The sequence below is a fragment of the Cygnus atratus genome, chromosome 6 (genome assembly GCF_013377495.2).
Source record: "Cygnus atratus isolate AKBS03 ecotype Queensland, Australia chromosome 6, CAtr_DNAZoo_HiC_assembly, whole genome shotgun sequence".
In the NCBI taxonomy this organism is placed as follows: Eukaryota; Metazoa; Chordata; class Aves; order Anseriformes; family Anatidae; genus Cygnus; species Cygnus atratus.
Window position 1 is genome coordinate 1842910 of NC_066367.1, and position 20222 is coordinate 1863131.

The 20222-nt window shown below is 37.7% G+C and overlaps 1 protein-coding gene across 15 annotated transcripts in view; it reads left to right on the forward strand.

The window, feature by feature from the left end:
- The window catches only part of HECW2 (HECT, C2 and WW domain containing E3 ubiquitin protein ligase 2), a 181584-nt gene that overhangs the window by 150208 nt on the left and 11154 nt on the right, over nucleotides 1-20222 (forward strand). For all 15 annotated transcript variants that reach the window (XM_050711418.1, XM_035536957.2, XM_035536958.2 and 12 more), the window contains 7 exons: nucleotides 1228-1324; nucleotides 5526-5609; nucleotides 6893-7002; nucleotides 10954-11074; nucleotides 13236-13349; nucleotides 17032-17184; nucleotides 19233-19331. In XM_050711418.1, the coding sequence (XP_050567375.1) occupies nucleotides 1228-1324; nucleotides 5526-5609; nucleotides 6893-7002; nucleotides 10954-11074; nucleotides 13236-13349; nucleotides 17032-17184; nucleotides 19233-19331 (778 nt within the window). The remainder of the gene's footprint in view (nucleotides 1-1227; nucleotides 1325-5525; nucleotides 5610-6892; nucleotides 7003-10953; nucleotides 11075-13235; nucleotides 13350-17031; nucleotides 17185-19232; nucleotides 19332-20222) is intronic.

The following is a 20222-nucleotide window of genomic DNA, read 5'->3' on the forward strand; positions in this document are numbered from 1 at the left end:
AAAATGAGAGAATTTACTATTGTATTTTGATATATGATCTTAAAATTCTAAGAATGATAGTAAGAAAGTATAGGTGTTATTGAAGTATAAGTTATTTAATAATTTTATTTCTGTCCTTTTGCAAAGTTACAAAGAAGAAAAGGAGTAACATTAATCTTTGAATAATTTGAATTGATAAATAAAATCCATTACTATTAAAATGACATAACTGGCCTGATTATATGTCTGGTCAAAGTCTTGAAAAGCTGCATCCCACTACCAGATAAAGTTACAGTAAGCACACAAAGCAGTATGGGTTAAGGTTTGGGGAGGAGCCTGGATGTACAGTCATCTGTTTGAATACATTGCATTTCTGAAACTTAATCGGGCCTTTAATATGAATAACATTACATGTTACTTCTCAGAGGAAGAGGTGAAAAATATTCAGCTAGTTTTCCTACATGCAGAATGTAAGAACTTTGTAATGTGTAAGGGTATAGTCGTCTTGTATTCTTACATAGCATTGTAGGTCTAAGTTACCACACAAATGATGAGAAGAATGACATTTTAAATTATCTATCGATTTATAGATAGGTGCTTAATCTGGTCTCTTAGTAGTGCAATCGGATAGACACCTCCAGAGGGCAGTTCATCCCTTTTACACTACTCCTCTTCAAGAGCCTCTGGAGATTACAGTGATGCTGAACATCTAGGAAGGAGAAGCTAAAGGTAGTTAATAAAGAACCTTGTCTATATCACTATTAAATACACCACTAGAAAACAAGGTATTGGATTCTTCATTGCCCTAACTGGTATATTTATAACACAGTAAGCAACGTCCCTCATGCTCAGCGTCACTTCGTATTGCCCTTATAGGACTGAACATGGTTCAGTGCAGTGAAAACTAAGGTCCTTGCAGTTTTATTCCAGCAATGAATTCTCTAGTTTGGCTTCAGCTAACAGTGTGACTGATAAAATGCAATACAAATTGCTACCGAAGTTAGCACTGCTAGCAGTGGAAAGTGTATGGCATAATCAGGTCTGGTTCATTGTCAGAGGAAGCATGTTCCCCACGATAGCAGTATCAGTAGCCTTACATGATAAATATATTGACACAGTACCACTAAAATGGTGGTAGAACTGTGAAGATAAAGTTTGCTGTCATTGTTGTTCAAAAACCAAAAGAAATGTCATCCTGTCTTTTAGTATATCATTGTTTCAGCACAATATTTTTGTTGGTATTTTCAGCTTACAATGACAAGATTGTTGCATTTTTGCGGCAGCCCAATATCTTTGAAATTCTACAAGAGCGTCAACCAGATCTTACCAGGAATCATTCACTCAGGTAATAAAATTCATGGAATCTGCTATTCCAATCTAATACAAAATGAGAGTTCAGATTAGTTTTTCTTTAAAATTAGTAGTGGCACGTAACAGGTTGTAGAATTTTGGCCTGTGAGAGAGAAACATATCCATAAAGCTGTGGGCAGTATTTCTTTATTGTATTACTTTGTAATTCCCTGAAATAAGGTTTAGAGAAACAATAGAAATGTGGTATTACAAAATGAAGGTAAAACAAACAAACAAAATAATGTTTAGAACAACTAATGTAAGAGATTTGCTGATGTCTTCAAAATGTGCCAGGACAGCTGGATGGCAAGGCAAATGTGCCCATTCATTTGAGTATGTGTACAGCTGGGAGTGTGAGGCAGGATGGTATTTGGTTTTGTTCTCATCTTTTCAATGCACGCTTACAGAAAGGCTGCCCTGACCTAATGGCCTTACTACTCTTAGAGCAATCAGAATTTTTAGTGTTGCTCCAAAATTTCAAAAATGGATGTATAAAAGTTTTTGTATAGCCCAATGAGATCTGATGAAGGATGGTCTTCGATTGTTACACAGTGGCTGTAACTTCCCAGTATGGTTAGAATAGAAATGCGAAAAAGTGAAATTCCGAAGGTGATGAGATCCCTTTTAAAGTGTATCCTACACAAAGACACTTCAGTTTACGCTCTTGGGTGTAAAAGATGGAATAATTGTCTACCTGGATATTAGTGTTAAGTGCACAAACTACTATATCTGTTCTTACCTGGATGCTAACATTAAAAATCCTTGGTTTGCTGGTTGTGTAGTAATAATAATTATGTTGGTTTGGGTCTGTCCTGTGCAGAGAGCTGCCAGTGCAGTACAGGGTTCCAAATGCCTGTTCATATTGGATGGCACAGCAGCCAGCAATGATTTTCACATTTATGTTGTGTTACATACCGATCCCTTTTTGTCCACATCCTACAAGTGCCCAAAATTCAACAAGCTGCCCTGTTTTGCAGTTTCTCAAAGCATTGCATTCTAACAAGTTTTGTGATGAGGTTTCTGTGTTAAAAATCTGATTTATCCTCTAAATAAATCCTGGCTAACAACCCTGAAATGAAGTACTAGTAGAATTCATGTTCACTAGAAATTAATGAAAAGGAGGAGAATAAAAATCCTACAGTTCTCATCCTGTCAAAACAGTTCCTATGTTGCATATTACTGCAGGCAAATTGTCCAACCAGGGTTGGTTTGAGATGTGAACAAACTTATCTGCTGGGAAATAATATACAAAAAAAAAATCCAATTATTGGTAGTTTTATTGTTCTGTTTTCCTTTCCCCAGGGTGCTTGGCTTTCTTTACTCTGATAGCAATCAAAATTTTATTTTCTTCACATGTTTTGTGTTGGTTTTGATGATTTAGAATTCAGACTGTTCAAAAGACTTCTTGGTATTATCAGATTCTGCCTCTTGTATGACCTTGCTTCCTGATTGCAAAATCGTAATTTGCGACAAGCTGAGCCCTTCTCAAGAAAAGATGATTTGTGGATTAAAAATGGGAGATCAAAGGATAAAATATGCTGGCTTCTGCAACTCCTCAGTTACTGGAGACTGTATATTCTTTGGTATATTTACTTCGTAAATAGACTGAATACTATTGCTTAATATGTCTAATGTACCTGCTTTAGCAGAATGATCAAGGATTTTAATGTACATGGTTTCATTTTATATTAAGTATTATTGGTCAGAGAAACCATTCTGTTAAGCTGAATGGTTCTATTCTGGTCTTTCTCTTTGAAGTTAGTATATTTGATTAAAGTGTCTTCTGTTATACCTCTCCTATATTCTTATAGAGCTGATGCTTCAGTAATATCACTTACATTTTTATAAAGATCCTACCAGTTAGTCTTTTAAGACCCTGATTTAGCAAATTTTGGTATCCATATCTGACACGTTGTGAGACTAAGTTATGTCAATATCGTTGCTTAAATACTTAATGAAATAGGACCTAAGTGAAATCCTGAATTATGAGTTGTCTTTTTTTTGGGGGGGGGAGGAACGATTAGTACAACTTTCTGTAAACTATTTCTTTGATGTCCTCAGTATAACCAAAGTTGATTGACAGTGATATTAAATATTGCTATTGCTATTATTATTACATAGGTGAGGAAGAAAATCAGTATTTGGCAAGTGGAAGAGGATAGAGATCATTTGAAAAAAGTCTTACATTTTCTGCCTGAAACGATTTGTCATTTCTAAAATGGTTGAAGAGATGTAGTAAGAAGTTGAGGGTCTAATAAAAATGTACAATGAAAGGGTACTACAGGTAGGAGGAAACCGTTGTTCAGAGGTTTTATGGTTGAGTGAGAACATTGTACTTATACTATTATTAAGCATGTAGCCAAGATCAAATCTCATTGCAAACCATCATAGATAAGAGAGGCTGAGAGGCTGTTAAATTATATGAAAGGCTTCCGGCAAAGGCAGCTATCATACCTTAAACATAATTTTTATCCTAACAGAAGGTAAAAGGCATATATTTAAAAACTATTGTAAAAATCACAGCTCTCAGTGGTAATCCCTGAGAAGTCATAGATTGCATTTATTTGGAGGGCTGCATACATTAACCCAGAAAATGTCCTTCTGGTTCCTAGTGTTGCTGCTAACTGAATGTATTTTGAAAATCATAATTTATTTCTTCAATCCTTGCCATTTGGGTACTGTTGTAAATTGAAGTAGGCTCTGGAAGTGTGCAGATGTCTCTGACATGGGCACTATGGGGTCATGCTCATGGGTGGGCAGCATTTGTTAGTTTTGGCTCAGCACTGTGCCAGAGAAGCAATGGGGCTTCCAGACTGAACTCGGGTCTTGGTGTGTTGGGACCACAGGGTTGACAAAGTGGTTGCTTGACCTTCAGTACCTGTCTTCACAGTGAGACACTGAATTACACACTTCTGCTACAGCCACAACTGCCACCCTGGCAAGGAGGAACTGAGGAGCTGTGGACAGCCTGAACGTGCCTCTTTTTAACCCTTGAATATGCTGTAAAAGTACTGGAAGTTACCAGGGAATTTACATTAGGCCCATTGTTTGAGAAGGTCTTTGTGCACAGTGTTTTAGAGACAGATGACAAGAAATTTGGTTTGACCTTTTGGATGAAACTGCTGTGCATGAAATGATGTGCTCCAGAAATGCATACTGCAGTTTAAATTGCATGCTGCTGCCAGCACTCGTCTTCACCCTTGTTACAATGCTGATTGCAGGGATTGTTTTTGTTTTGTCATTGTTGGTGATAAGACAGTGGGGTAGATGGACCTCTGATCTGAACCGATATTACTGTTCTTATGTGGAGCTTTTTTCTGTTTTGTTTTGTTTACCCCTTTGGAATTGGGATAGTTTTTAACTACAGGATTTGGTTCTCTTTTCCTCATTAAGAGCAAGGCCAAATCATATGATGATGATAATAGAGAGAAATTCTATCTTGTACTGATAATACTGAAAATAAATAGGATGTACTTTCATTTTAGAATGCAGGAAAAAACTCTACAGAGAGAAAGAGCAGAAATCATCCAAAGAATTATATTCAATATAGATCATAAAAATCCATAATGAGATTCTAAAAATCCACAGTATGTTACCATGTGCAGTGTTTAGGATGTATGGATTCCACAGTAGTGAACAGATTGGGTTTGGGAGGAGCGGTGTGTGCTTGGGTGAGGCAGAGAGGGAGAAATAGTGCAAAGGTTTTCTAGAAGATGTGTTAAATACAGTGTGTTTTGAAAACCCCACTTTTAAAATCACAAGCGAGCATTGTAATGTATGCCTTACATTTGTACAAAGGTTCAAAAATGACAGTGCCTCTTTAAGCAGTTCACTTTCTGAATACTAATTTCCTCCCACAGGGCTCCGCTTACTGCTTTGAATTCAGGTCCACAGCCGGCATGAACTTGAAGGACTGATTTTTATTGGGTGCATGGCTGTACTACCTGAAGCAGCCTGAGCATCGAATTGATGAGGACAACAGGAGACCCATTCTTGAGAACAAATTAGCTTTTTGGTTGTAATATGTTACTGCTCACATGGATGTGGTGTGAGAAGGGGGAAAAAATGGTTTCTGAAATACAGAGGCATAACCCAGAGATTTTTATGATATACCCTGTACTTTTTCTTTTAGCTGGGGTGTATGTTGGTGCCTTATTTGCAAGAGATATTTTAGAACTCTTTTTTTGCTTACTCAGGGAGAAGATCCAGTTCATCCGGACAGAAGGAACACCTGGGTTGGTGCGTTTATCCAGTGATGCAGACCTTGTCATGTTGCTCAGGTAGGCACTGCTGCTTTTGAATGCATGTATGGAATATGCTGTGGCAGCTCCTGAGGAGTCTTTCAGTGAGCAGAGTGTACTGATTTAGTGACTAATCATTTCCCCCTCAGAACTTGGACTTGCAGCTGGGGTAGCTAAAGCCTAAGGGCCAGGTTTTTGATTTTTGTGGGGTTCAGCTTTTAGATGGTAGTTGTTAGCTTGGAATTCACATTTTTTTCCTAGCAGAGACAGAACATGATATTCTGTCTGAGGAAGGGTGAGGGCAAGAGCACTGTGCTCATGATTCACATAGGTTTTAAGGAGAACAACACATGGTAATGAATGTAAAAAGAAGTGCCAGAAAATATCAATTAGAAAAAAATCTCATGCAAAAATTTTTCTAGGTATTTGTTCCTTGAACAGACTTAGTAAGAAACATCATTTATTTGAGATTGCTTTTAAGCTCTATAGTAAAAGATTAGCTTGTGATTTTTTCTTTAGCTCAATTTTTGAAAATAGATTTAACATATGGTCTCAGCAGTTTACTTTTACCTGTGTTGTGTCTAACATCCAACATAGGCTTTGATATCAGATTAGTTCTGATTCTAGTTATTCTGGCATTTTTGGCTTTGCTTGTGTCAGCAGTGCAAAAAACCTGATATTTTAATATATACAGGCTGTACACAGATGCAATGATTAGGCTGAATATGTTTATTGTTTTTCCATTAAATATTGTGTAGCGATACTAGATGAGGCATGAAATAACTCAACCTGAACAGACTAGATGCCATACCAGTTTCAGCAACAGTGTTATCCCTAAAGATAAAATAAGGAAATAACTTGTTCTGCCAACAAGCTTACAATTCAATACACTCAACAAGTTCAGATGTGAATCGTAACCCTGGAGGCTTAGAATATTTGCCTTTGTTCATGGTCTTTGTGCAGTATGACAGACCTTTTTCCAGGAATGAGTAACTAAGGTTTTTGACCCCTTTGTTTATAAGAATCCAAGTGACAGAAAAAATATTAAAAGGTTGATTAAGTATATTTTAGTCTTTAAAACAAACATCACATTATGTATATTAATGTCCCCCCAAAGCAGTAACTACTGCTTTCCAGTAACTTTCAAGATCCTGTTGAGGGAATGGCAATAATATTGTAAGACACTAAGTGTGCATAGTGGAAATAGGCAAGGGACTATGAAAGAAAGCGGGTTAGTTACTAGAGATTTTTCTTAGAAAGCAAAAAATGTCATTCATTCTTTCAAATGAATGTGTTATTTTTTATTTGCATCTTTTTACCAGCTTGTTCGAAGAGGAGATCATGTCATATGTGCCGCCACATGCCTTACTTCATCCTAGTTATTGCCAGTCCCCAAGAGGCTCACCAGTGTCCTCGCCTCAGAACTCTCCAGGTAAGTTGCTCAGGCACAAGTTTCTGCAGGGGCTATAAGAAGCCATCTCTCATACACAATAAAGACAAGTTCCAAATCAGTAAAGCAAGTGGCACAATCCTGCTGCCTTCCCAGAAGTCAGAGAACAAAGACAGTAGAAAACTTGCTTGACTATAATTTTTTTGTTTGCTTTCCAAATTGAATTTCATGGCAGCCTGAATCTGAGCCTGCCATTCGGAAACTGTAACCTAACCTTTTGCTATCTGCGGTTCCCAGCTTTTACATAGGCAATGTTAGAAGAGCTGAAGCACCTTCTGAGTGGTCAGTGAGCTTGCAATTGATGTCATTCTCCATTGCAGTACTTTCATTATGATGGTATCTGTACAATATTGCAGTACAGCCAGTCCTGTAATTTCATTTACGTTACGCTGCATGTAATGACTTCCCATCTTTAAGAAGATCCAAGCTCTGTTGCTCCAGGAACAACAAAGATATAATCCTATTTTTGAGCAAAGCCAGCCAGTGTGATTGAATTTGACTATCAAACGTGAACCTTTGCCATAGGCTCACAAGGTGTTTTGCAAGTAGAAAATAATGGTGTATTCCAACTCCAGAGTTTATGATTTTGTTCTGACTTGTAAAAACATGCAAACTTGTTCTTCACTGATGTGAAACAACCAAGTGACTGCTAATGCCAGGATCTTGATGCCTTCAAATCTTGACGATCTCGATGAATTAAAAATACGAGATCTAGTAAGTTTACATTAAAATGTTGCTGTTTGTGGGGCAGTAAGTGATAATGAATTTACGTAAAGCCAGTTTGTTGTGTCTCAAGATGAGTTCAAATGAGAGCATCTTGTGGCTGAAAATACACGTCAGAGTGGAAGGAAGTTGATTTTTCATGTTTTAACTAATTATGTTGCTGATTAAATTATATCAAATGTGGCAAGTTTCACCTGACCTTTGAAGGCTAAGTACAGTAATGAAGTTCATGAATGTCACGATTCTTAGTGTTCTCAGGAAGGTATATCAGATGTGGCTTAGAGTGATTTCTACAAATTAGAGAACAAAAACATAGATAAATGAGAACCTTTGGGATGCAACCAATCCTGGGTAGTTCCAGACAGTATGAACATTTTATCAGAAGAGGTATTGTGCTTTTCATGGGTATTTCCTGGTCTACAATCATCAGGACAAAAAGATATGCCTTTTCAGGCAGCCAGACTGAAAACATTCATAAGTATGTCCTGAGTGGCAGTTCGTCCTTCTACTGGGCATAGGACCTCTGTAGGACGTATTCAGAGAAAGTATCCTAAGATACTAATGATCTTATGGCATTCTGCAGTGCAAAATTGATGCTTTAGGTACATAAATGGTTTAGCTAGAACTGTTTCCCAGTTCCATTTCTTCATTGCAAAGAAAGGAAGAATCTGTTTGTATGCATCTTACTTCCAACTACAAACCTGGCAGTCTCTTATGAGTAAAAACATTTTTGGCTTTCAGAGTTGTAATTTGTTTGCTATTAGTACATGCACCAAAGCATGCTGGGCAGGGCTTCAGTCCAACAGAGTATTTCAAAATGTGTTTAATCTATAACATGTGATACTCTTGTCTATTCCTCAAAGAAGTAGCACACAATAAAGAATGAACAGTGATGGCTTTAGTCCCATTCTTCTCAAAATTCTAGTCTCTATGCTATTGCAGAGAAAAAGATACAGTGACCATTGAATCTCCCTGTTTGCCTGGGAGTCCGCATGTTTGTGTTGGTGTACAAATAAAGTTCTATGTCTTTTTTTTTTTTTTTTTACCAGAAATTATAAATGGCCCATGACTTCTATGGAGGTTCTGTTTTTTCATCAGCTAAACTGGCTTTGCTGCACTGCAAGAGGTTTCATGTTAAGGATCCATTGTTTAGATCAGTCACAATCAGTTGTACTTTCTCTTTTGGGAAAGATGAATAGTCATGAAGCTGCTCTTTTTAGAATATAATCTCTTTGAAAATCAAATGTGATTATCACATCACCTGCATTTTTTAGCTCTTCCACCAACATCTTTTGTTCCCAAGGCGGAAGTAATCACTATAATTGCCCAGGAATTTCTTGGCATATGCATCTGATTTGCAATGAGAACTTGTCATGTGCTGACAGAATAATATACTGCTGATTTCTGAGCCATGAAGTAATGCGTTACCAGATTTATATTCTGTGGTATTTCTTAGCAAAAACTTCCCTCAAGGGTTAAGATGAAAGTAAGCTTTGGTTGCATTTTTTGGTGACTACATTTTGTACCTACTTTGACCCAAAGTGGAATAAACAAAGTAGGGGGAAAAAGCCAATAATTAAAAGGCTGTTTACAGTTTCAAATTTCTGTAAGTTTTCTAGAGAATTCAGCTGAGAAAGCATACGATTCAAAACCCTCAGTGCTCTCAGTAAAATAGGATAACCACTGTAGATTAATCAATGACCATGATTTGTTTTTCCAGAGGGGTTCTGCATGTTCCCGTTGGAGCTCCGAGGATTCCTTGACACTTGCTAGTCCTCCTGCATGTCACTGTGAACTTAGAACAAGTGCCAAGTGTCTTTCTTGTCAGATAGGTCTTTTAAACACCGGTGAATGGCACTCAGTGTAAATACTGATCTCACTCCTTCTCCCTCTCTGGTTTCTGCAAAGAGAATGACTGCAGCTTCTTCCAGCAGCCACTTCCGCAGGATGTACTTGTTACCTTTTTCTCAGACCCACATAGGCTGTGGCTCAGCAAGCTGCTGGCTTTTCCCCTGTTCATGTGTCCATGTGAGGGTGCATGTTCTCTCTCTCTTATAGCCTGAAATTTTACCTTATCATGCCATCACCCTTAAGAGCAAGAAATGTTTCTGTATTGGCTTAGTTTCATACAGGAAGACAAAAGAAAACTCATGTAAGGAACTGATACAATTTAAAACACATTTAAAATACGTTTTTCTAAACTGTATCTCCTGTGTATTATGGACCTGTTAGATGATACCCAGTTACAGATAAGTAGTTAGAAACCTATGTTTACTGTAAGGCATGAGAAATTTTTTAATATCCTCTGGGTTTTTGAGGGGGAGATGCCTACACACTCACACAGGGAAGTAATTTCTTAATGTAAAAGTAGGGGTGAGAAGATGAAAGTCACAGGGCTAGAGTTAACTGCCTTTCTGGCATGCTTTCTTGCAATTAAATCAATTGAAGTAATTTATCCAGGGAGGCAGTGGAAGTTTCAAGTTCTAATAGTTGTAATATTCAGAACAGACCAGACTGAACACTTGATTTGCATATACTGGACTTGCACGCACAGATGTGGGGGCTATGTAATTTTTTGGCATGCAGATCTCCCTAGTTTTAAGAAACTGACCCTCAAAAACACATTCTCAAAGAGAAATTCACTTAGATCTTCATGTGTGTTCTTGCAGTTACAAATGAAAAGTTCCACAAGCTTAAAACTAGTACCTTTACCATTCTTCCTTGTACTTTCCCAAGGGAAAACTTCCACTGGGGAATTTCCAGAAGTCTTCCTTTTTCAGCTTGGTATATTCAACTGGGGAACAGCAGAGGACAGTATTTATACTTTATTTCTGAGGTCTTGTTTTTCCTGAGAACATTAAAAACAGAACAGAGCAGAACACTTATGAGCAAGTTCATGAGCATGAACTGTTTTAAAGGTTAGGTGTAAAGTGTCTGTGGCAAACAAAATTAAGTCTTTCCAGTTGATCAATCTTTTACATTCACCTGGATTTGCACTTTTATGGCGTGCTTTAGAAACATGATACTATTGGAAATGAGCAACCAGAAAGTCTTGGATGCAGAGCAGATTTGAAGATACACAGCATTTACTCATTTATAAAGGTGACTAAACCAAACACATCCCATGCTGTTAGAGTCTTTTCGGTAAGGCATGGGATATTAATCAATTCATGTCACTACAGCTCATTCTTTGTTTATTGCTTCCTGCAGGTACTCAGCGTGCCAATGCCCGAGCTCCTGCTCCTTACAAAAGAGATTTTGAAGCCAAGCTGAGGAACTTTTACAGGAAGTTGGAGACTAAAGGATATGGACAAGGCCCAGGGAAATTGAAGTACGTTGAAGAATCTCATGAAAATGGATTAATTTCTCAGGCAGTTTGCCTTGTCTTGCATGTCTACAAGCTTCTTCCCTTTAGAAGGAATGTAGATGTTACGGTTACCTTCGCACTTCTGGAAATATAAAGCCTGTGATAAAAGACTTAGTGCCAGCATGTGATTAATAGCAGAGGATACAGCGAGTTCTAAGCTCTTCTTTTCCATATTTCCAACAATTGTATTGTCATATGAACAATACTACTAAAACAGTGGCAAAAAGCGCTTTTTGAAAAGGCGTGCAGAACAGGAGGCATCTGAACTCCTCTATTTTAGCAGTTGCTGTGATATAAATAATAAAATTTTCTTCTGCTTTTTTCTGTTGAAAAAAAGCAGATGTTCTTATCTTTTGTATATCCTTGCCTGTGTTGATATTGTGGTCCTCTTTAATAAAGAGGTCCTCTTTTATGAGCTCTTTAAAGAGGGCTCATAAAATTAAATATTACATTTGAAGGATCACCTTAAAAACTGTTAATATTTTTAAGTTTAGCACTCTGACTGCTGGAGTGCTTAGAATGAAGTCTCTCCTGCTTCATGTATTTGGCAATTGTGATTACATACTGTTATGTTAAGAATCTTCATCAAAGATACCTTCATAATTTTTTTAATTACCACGTCTTGTGCCAGGTAAAAACTCGCATAGTTTAGGCAAATCAAAATCAACTGTAATGAGAAAGTACATTTCCTCCCAAGCAAATCATTGCTCTAGTTGTCTCCCTTAACCATGAGGCACTAGAACCCTTTTAAACATTTTTTTTCTCTTAGAATAAGGGATGCTTTTTCCCCAGCCAGTCACTCCTCATGTTTTGCAGGAATTTGTGCAGAGCCCAGACTTGGTTTGTATGACCTTGATAAAAATTTTCCACAACTGAAACAGAGTTCAAATCATGTTGTTCAGACAATCCTAAGAGGCAGGGATTGAACATTATTGTCCCATAATGTAATTAAATCATAAAAGTTAAAGCTTAACCTATAAAGGTTTTGTTGTGAATACATGGGCAAATTGCTGGTAAAGATGCTACCTGTAAGATCTATTACATTTCTTGCACCCTTTTTTACCTGACCTATTTGCCTTCACTCCGTGGATTTTTTAAGTCGAAAGACAGCCTGGCTTCAAACAGAAGTTTTCCCTGAGTTCCTTTCCCAGGCATACACTGACCTGCTCCTTTTTTTCAAACCAGGACCCCAGCACATTTTGCCTGCTGCCTGGGTCTTCTTATTGCACAGGTACCATGCAAGTTCCTGGCTTCCTCCTTTCCACTTCTATGTCCTCTGCAGGATAGCACCCTGCAACCACAGACTGATCACTGCACAAGCAGTAAGGCCAGTAAGGGCTTTGCAACATGATGTGTGGAGGGGCAAGCTGCCTCTGTGTGGGGCGCAGCTCCCACCTTCGGTCTGACTGACTGATCAAACACATGCGTAAGGCACTATTTGAATATAAGGCAAGCCAAGTTTCAGGAAACTAATTAAACACTTTTTTTTTGACAAAAGATGAAATGTTTAAGTAGGATTCTTTCACCTCTTATTTCAGATCTTTATGATGTTTCCTTACTCTCACCATTTTTCTGTTGAAAGGTATGGTATGTTTTTACATGTGATGCCTCAGTCTGATTTTGGAGGAATAATTGAAATTGCTTCTAAACTTGTCCCATCACACCTATGCTGGGGATAACGTAGGGATGTTCAGTTCTGGAGTTATCATTCAGTGACTTTCACACAACTCCATCTTTTGCCTTGTTAAGAGATTGATTTCTACATAAAAGGTTAGATTCTTGCTTACAACAAGACAGATTTAAAGGCCCAGCCTTACAAAAGGATTTTAGACTTAATGAAAATGCTTACTTCAGGATCTTTCCCATTGTGGCCGTAATGTAAGGAGGAAAGAGAGTAGAAAAATTAAAATGACACATCTCTGTACAAGAGACATTTTACTGAAATATAAAGTCAGATGCTTCAGGGATCTAACAGACAGAAGCTGCCTGATCTGGATCAAATTATCCAGCAAAAATAGGTATCAGTGCTCTAATAAGTCACCCTGTTACCTTGTAGTGTAAATAAATGTTTCCAAGTGTGGCTCATGTTCATGAATTGCTGTTTCGAAATTATTTTGCTCTTCAGATTAATCATCAGGCGAGATCACTTGCTAGAAGATGCCTTCAACCAGATTATGGGTTACTCAAGAAAAGACCTGCAGAGAAATAAGCTCTATGTCACATTTGTTGGGGAAGAAGGGTGAGTAGAACAGGGAAGTAAATGTGATCTCAAAACTCTGTCTTGCAGCTGTGCTGTTTCACCAAACTTTTTGTGGTCTAGAGTGAAAAGAGGAAGGATTGCGGTCAGGAAATGCCACATACATAAGCCTAGAACATACAGCTGTTCAAGATTATTTTTTTTAGGCCTTGTGAAATGTAATGCATCCTGCCTTTGCAGAAGTAATACATGTGTTTGTGTGAATTTTCACAGTAGTCAGTGTGTGTTTCAGAGTGTTGCTGGGAAAACAAAGAGAAAAACAAACGGCTTTCTCATGTTATTCATATTTCTTTTCTGTCAGTGCTGACAGTATATCTCTAGTGCTTGTTAAAAGACAGCTGCCATTTGTTGGATGGGGGATGCTTCCAGAATAAGCTAGATGCTTAATCCCTAGCTCGTGGGGAGCGGAAGGCCCTCAGAGCTGCAGGAGGTACTCACTGTCTCTCTAGGCCAGGGCCTGCATCACAAATAAAAGCAATTAGGCTGTTGCCAGTTGTCAAATAAACACAGATATTGCTGACATTTCAAAGTAATTTCAGAGAATGCTCAGTCTGTGTCTCAGGAAAGTCTGATGTCTTATAGATTGTCAGATGTGCCGTACAAGGCAAGATGTGGTTAGATTTTCTTTGCAAGTGAAACTGGAACAACGCACTATTGGCCTATTTTGTCTCTCTTGTTTTGTGTCCCCTTTGTCAGGTCTTAAAGCTTTTTGCATTAGGCACAGATATTGTTATGGATACATTTCATGAATGTATTTGTAAATACATTCAAAACTTTATTCCTTGATATTTAGGAAACTGCAGCACACAGCTCTTGGAATCCTGTAGCGTGTGTTACTGCCGTGTGATGTGTGAGTCTTTAAAACACCTAAATTGTAATAGAAACATCTCATACAAGATTAGATAAAGTTAACTTGTCTTTGAAAACCCTAAATACTGTTGTTTATTTAAAGTTTACCCTGAAGTGCTTAGTCTTAATAAGGACCTAGTGAAGTCTTAAAATAAAAAATGTTGACAGCTGAGAGCCAAGTATGGGCATGTTCATATAAATAATGTTGCTATGCTGTCTGAGGAAAAGCTCAGAACTGGAATGACAAGGCTGGTGCAGGATGAGATTACACTATATTGACGGAGCAGGGTGGGGATGCAGGAACAAGGCCTGTCTTACGCAGCCCTACCAGACTTTACTTTCACAGCTACAACCTCGACTCAGATTTAAAAATGAAAGGGAAATTTTGAAAATCATACCTGAGATAGAGATTGATCCAGATAAACTGTCTCCTTTCATCAGACGTCAGACTTTTGCATTTCATCACTCAGTACAGCAAGATGAAGAGTGACCTGGAAATGGAGGTGACACATACTGTTGCCATTATATCCAGCTTTACACAAGACTTTCTCCTAATGGGAAAGAATGAGTTAATTAAGAGCAAAGTCAAATTAAAATGATGTCAATTCTCTGTTTACAAATCTGTTTTGAATGAAGAAAGGATATGTGCAAACAGTATTGTTTCATCAGAGATGGTGCAAGGATACGTATCACATCAAACTATTCATTTGGCTAGGTGTAGAAAGACAGGTCAGGGTGGAGGAGAGGAGGAATACTGGAGGCAAATTGTTTCCTATTTGCTTCTTTTTTAAGACAGTTCATTGGAATTTCACTGTTGCATTGCTTTGCCTCTTGGTAAAGTCTCGATGTAAGACTTAAAGTAAGGGAAATTAAATCCTCACAGATTAAAACTCTTTGAGTAACTTTTTTTTTTTTATGTACTTACTAATATGTATATATTGTATATTTGTATGTTAGTAAGTGGGGTAATTCAGTCATGTTTATTGCCATTCATACAACTTTTATTGTAAGTCTCACAATGTCAGTCTCTTCAATTTCTACAGTTGTGACTGTGATGCTAGTTTAGTGTTTTTTACATTCATGCTTCATGTAGTGAAAGCGAAGAAAATTTTGATGCAAAGAATATGATTCTTTAAAGTTACTTTCCCTAAGTTCCATTTAATATTAGCAGAAGCTGGTTTGCATTTTAGAGTGGTAAAGCTGAAGTATTAGTGGTGCTTCTCAGGAGACATGAGTCATGTTGCCAATAACATATTGCTCTGCTCCTGAGTACCCAAATGCCCCACAGTTGCAGCTGTTGTGTGGTTGCATACCTCTTGTATGAAGTTTTCTCACCCTTGTGCCAAGCCTTTAATTGTGGGATAAATCTGACTGACAGTGCAGGACTCTCATGATTGATTTATTTAACATGACTCACAATAACACTGTGTACAAAAGGAGCTGTGTGCAATGGCTGATAGTCAAGCACACAGTTTCTGTTCCATCTTCAGATTTCATAGTGAATCTAATTATCCCAGAAGTTTGCAAGACTCTTCCAGATGACCCTTTTCTTGATCTGGTATTTGTGCCAAGATTAAGATCTAACAGTTGTCCATGATATCAAACTGTTATTTTTTCTGCAGTTTGAGGATGGAATCTGTCCTTCTTGCCAGGGTAAGAATCTGTTTCAGTACTTCACTTCTGAAGCTTAGCAGAAGCTAAGTGCTTCCAAATGACTGAAGGGAAAATATTTTTCCTTCAACTGAAGAAAGAGGCTTTGTCCTCAACTTGATAATGGTACCTAACTTCTACTTGCCTGACAACTTCATCCTTACAAACCACTCTCATCTGTGTCTGTCTTCTTGAAAAGTTCACGAGCCAAAACCTTAGTTGCAGGAGTCCTATGTAAAAGCTGACCTTCTCTGCGATACTTTTGGCTGTGCATTGTTGTAGTACTAAAGCAAGACCTTCATAAAAGTTAAGCATGAAATCTTCAAGCTATAGAAGAAGAAGCATTTCGATATATATTTGTTAAGATTATAGTAAACTCTGCTCCACACAGGAAAATCTCTAGTTTTCTACCTCTACCAAAGCATTAACTTTGTACTCAACTCATTTCACTGGTGACCTGCAGCATAATGTCAAAACTCAGTGTTAGTGCTTTGTCAGCAATGAGTTTGTTTATGATTCAGGAAGAAGGGGTTATTTAGATTCCTTGTTCATTAGTACTGGAATCTTGAAATAGCAAAAAACCAAAGGAAATACACTCTCCAAAAGACATTTAAATGCACTCAACTTTGGAAGACAGACAAGAAAATTTAGACCAAGAAAGATAAATCACTTAAGTAATCTCAGGTTATATTGCTAGGAAAAACAGAAATATTGCCCTTCAAACTGTCCTGTTGTTGTACGTCTGCACAGACAAAATATGACCATTTTTCATTTTCATTCTTAATTTGTCCAATGCAGATTGGTCTAATGCTGGATCTTTTCATGTTTCTTCCCTCTCCTCTCAGACACTTTCCTCGTCTCCCCTCCCCTCCTCCATTTATTTGGTTATATTCCCATGGCAAAAGACCATTACAGCTGGAGCCAAAAATTTTGATGAAGGCAGTCTGCGTAGAGCATTTCATTCCAGTCCTCCAAGCCATTCCATTTCAGAAGATCCCCACAAGGACTTCACATCCCTTGGCATTAAGCAATCTGCAGGATAAGGATTCTGGTTAAAATCTTAGGAAATGTTAATGGAAAATGTAGTGTAAGGAATGTAAACTTGAGAAAGTGTTCCTTTGCACACAATAAACACTTTATAGTAATGTCAAATTTCTCTTTAAAGGTTGGACTACAGTGGACCTTCAAGAGAGTTTTTTTTCCTGGTATCTAGAGAGCTCTTCAATCCATATTATGGTTTGTTTGAATATTCAGCCAACGATACCTATACAGTACAAATAAGTCCCATGTCTGCTTTTGTAGACAATCACCATGAGTGGTAAGAATTATTTCTCTTTCTTTGTTTTCAGATTGTTTTCTGCTGTTCCCACTTACAGAGAACGCTTCATGTTTGCTCAGACATATAAAACATAATTTTATCTTTTTATCCAGCAACAAAATAATTGCATTTCTTCAGCATTTCTTCATTTTGTTTTCTCTTGTGGTGGTTTTAAATGATCTTATTTCTCACAAGGTCAGCAAAAGTGTGATTTGGAATGGGTGTCATGGGATTATCTCACAGCACAACTCTATATTTCTTGTACATTAGCAGACAGTCATTTCATGAAAGTAATATTAACTCCTCGTGCATTAAAAAAAAGTGCATGATACATTGGCTTTTTGTCAACTAAGTAGATTAAGGGAGTTTTCAAATAGGTGTTACTGTATATAATTTTGGGACTTCCTAAAAAGCATGAGGTCTCCTTAGTTGGGGGGGGGGGGACGGACACACTAACAACAACACGTATCTACTGGAAGCAGATCTATGGAGGTATCTTAATTATAGGGGAGAAAAAAGACTGGTGGTTGCATAGCTCTTAAGCAAAAGTCTGTACATACACACACAGTTCTAAAATAGTTGGCAAGGATTTTTTTAATGCCATTTTCACAATTATTAGCCAATTTAAATCATTTTCTCATCATCTAAACCATGGCATCTCCAAAAGCTGATAAAGGTTTTCTGTGAATGGAGAATTGTGCTGTGTAAGTAGTTAGATTACAGTAAGAGTGGAATGGTACCTGCTCATCTGTGCACAACAGATATGAACTAGTCTCTTATTTACTGGAAACCAGTTGTGGAGAGTGAATATCTGAGGGAAATCTCATTACTAGTTTTAAAAATGAATAGAAAATTAAATGTTGGCTATGTTCAGTTAGTTGAATCAACCTACATGTTGAATTCCAATACTGCAGCAATAAATGGTTTGTGTTGTCCCAGAAAAGCAGAACAATATGGCAAAAAGGGGAGAAAGAACCTTTGGTGCTGTGAAGCTTCTGCCAGCACTTTGTATTCATCCCTGGCTTCCACAGTGTGGGACCAGAGACCTTGTCTGGGGTGAGGGAGGCATGATCCCTCTCTTTTGGGCAGTGCTGGTGCCAGTGACATCACTGCTCTTGTACAGCCTCAAGGGGAATTCAGAAAAAGTAGCTGTGACAAGCAGTTATGCATGGAAGGAGAAGGCTCTGTGCATTGCATCCTCATCTTGCAAAGCCTGTATACAGGCAGGTACAGTAAAGCCCTAATCTTTCCAGGTGAAATGTGGCTGAGGATGCATAAACAGAAAGATTAAGAAAAATGATTTCGTAAACATTAGGAGCACTAAAATCTAGTTCCAGAGATGTAGAGGTTTTTTCACAATGGATCTTTATTCTCAGGGGCATATTTGCAAAGACCCTTAATGTTACAAAGTTGCTGCAATCTGATCTGAAATCTATCAAACTCTTCTCCACCATGCCACCAGGGGATTGAAGATCATTTAGATTGCTTTGACGTGGAGCTGGAGAGCACTAAGTTACATGTGGTTTGTTGTTGTTGTTGTTGTTGTTGTTTAAAAAAAAGTAAGGAGCCACTGTAAACAGAAAAGGAACACAGCAACAAGTGCCAGGCTGGGAGAAAGGGTTAGGAGGGGAGGACCTTCAGCTTTGCAGTGACACAAAAACAAGTTAATTCTATATGGGGTGTCTGAAGAAAATAAATAGTGGCTATTATTTTGGAAGATATGCTTTTAAAAAGAGCATAGCATTGCAAAGGTTGATTGGGTTAAATACAGATTTGACATTTCTGAGAAGGTGCAACTTAGGTATCTGAGGGATTTTCCATACTCAGCGGACTTGTATTTTTTCTGTGCCCTAGTGAGAATGTAAAAGAAACAAAAATAAAAGAATTTAAAAACAACAACTACAAAAAAAAAAAAAACACCTAACACCACAATTTAGATATAGCAGTCTCATTTTAAAATGCTGTTTGGAAGTATAAGTAAGTTTTGATGACAGAGCAGTGTACAAACCACAGTCTCAGTATAGTGATTGTAACTCTTTCTCTTCTAGGTTCAGGTTTAGTGGTCGAATCCTTGGTCTTGCTCTGATACATCAATATTTGCTGGATGCCTTCTTTACACGACCCTTTTATAAAGCCCTTCTCCGAATGTGAGTGGAATTGTTCTGTCTCCTTTTCTGTTTGGTTCCTTCCCCACAGATGATGCCATTTTGTGTACCAATAAATTATGCAGTCATTTCATTTTAATCCATCATTTTTTAAAACCTTACTTGTTGCTGCTTATGGTATTAGCCAGTTACCTAATAACTTGGGATGTTCTTCTTACTGATTTCCTGCTGATCTGTATGAAAACCTCATGTTTTTTTAGCAATGTTATCAGCTTTCTTCTACAAAATCTTACATTTGAGCTAGTTGAATGACGTGCTGTGGTTTTATTTCAGATACTAGTGATGTTATTAATTTGTCTTGTAATGACTCATAGGGTAGGATATGAATCACTTCATAACCTAGACTGCAAGACCCGCATTCTCTGATTGCTGGCAATCACCATTTTGAGGAGTTTTACTTTGATATGCTTCAGACTTGATTTTCAGAACTACTGCTGCTGTTCTGGCTGAAACAATGAGAGCTGCACTTGCTCAGCATGTCTGGAAGTTAAGACCTAATGAACTTCAGGCGCTTCATTTTTGTCCTCAATTTGAAAGCTGTTATTGAGAAGTCTGGAAGGATATTTTTTTCTTTAAAACATGCATTCTAATAGTGAGGAGTTAATTCATCCATTCCTGTTGCATGTATGTTTTTAAAGTACCTAAGTGCTAAGACCTAGTAAGGATGAGGACTTGTCCTAGATTGACTTTAATAAATACTAATATTGGGTGGCTGCCATGTTAAATCAATGGTTTAAGTTGGTGGTTCTTTGAACAGTTAAGTTAAAGATGATGGTGGATGATCGTGTGGCTGCCTTTGTATGTAGTGTAGTATATGCAATTTCTCCATCTCAGCTCGTGATCTTTGCTTTTGAGCCATCCGGACTATCTCTG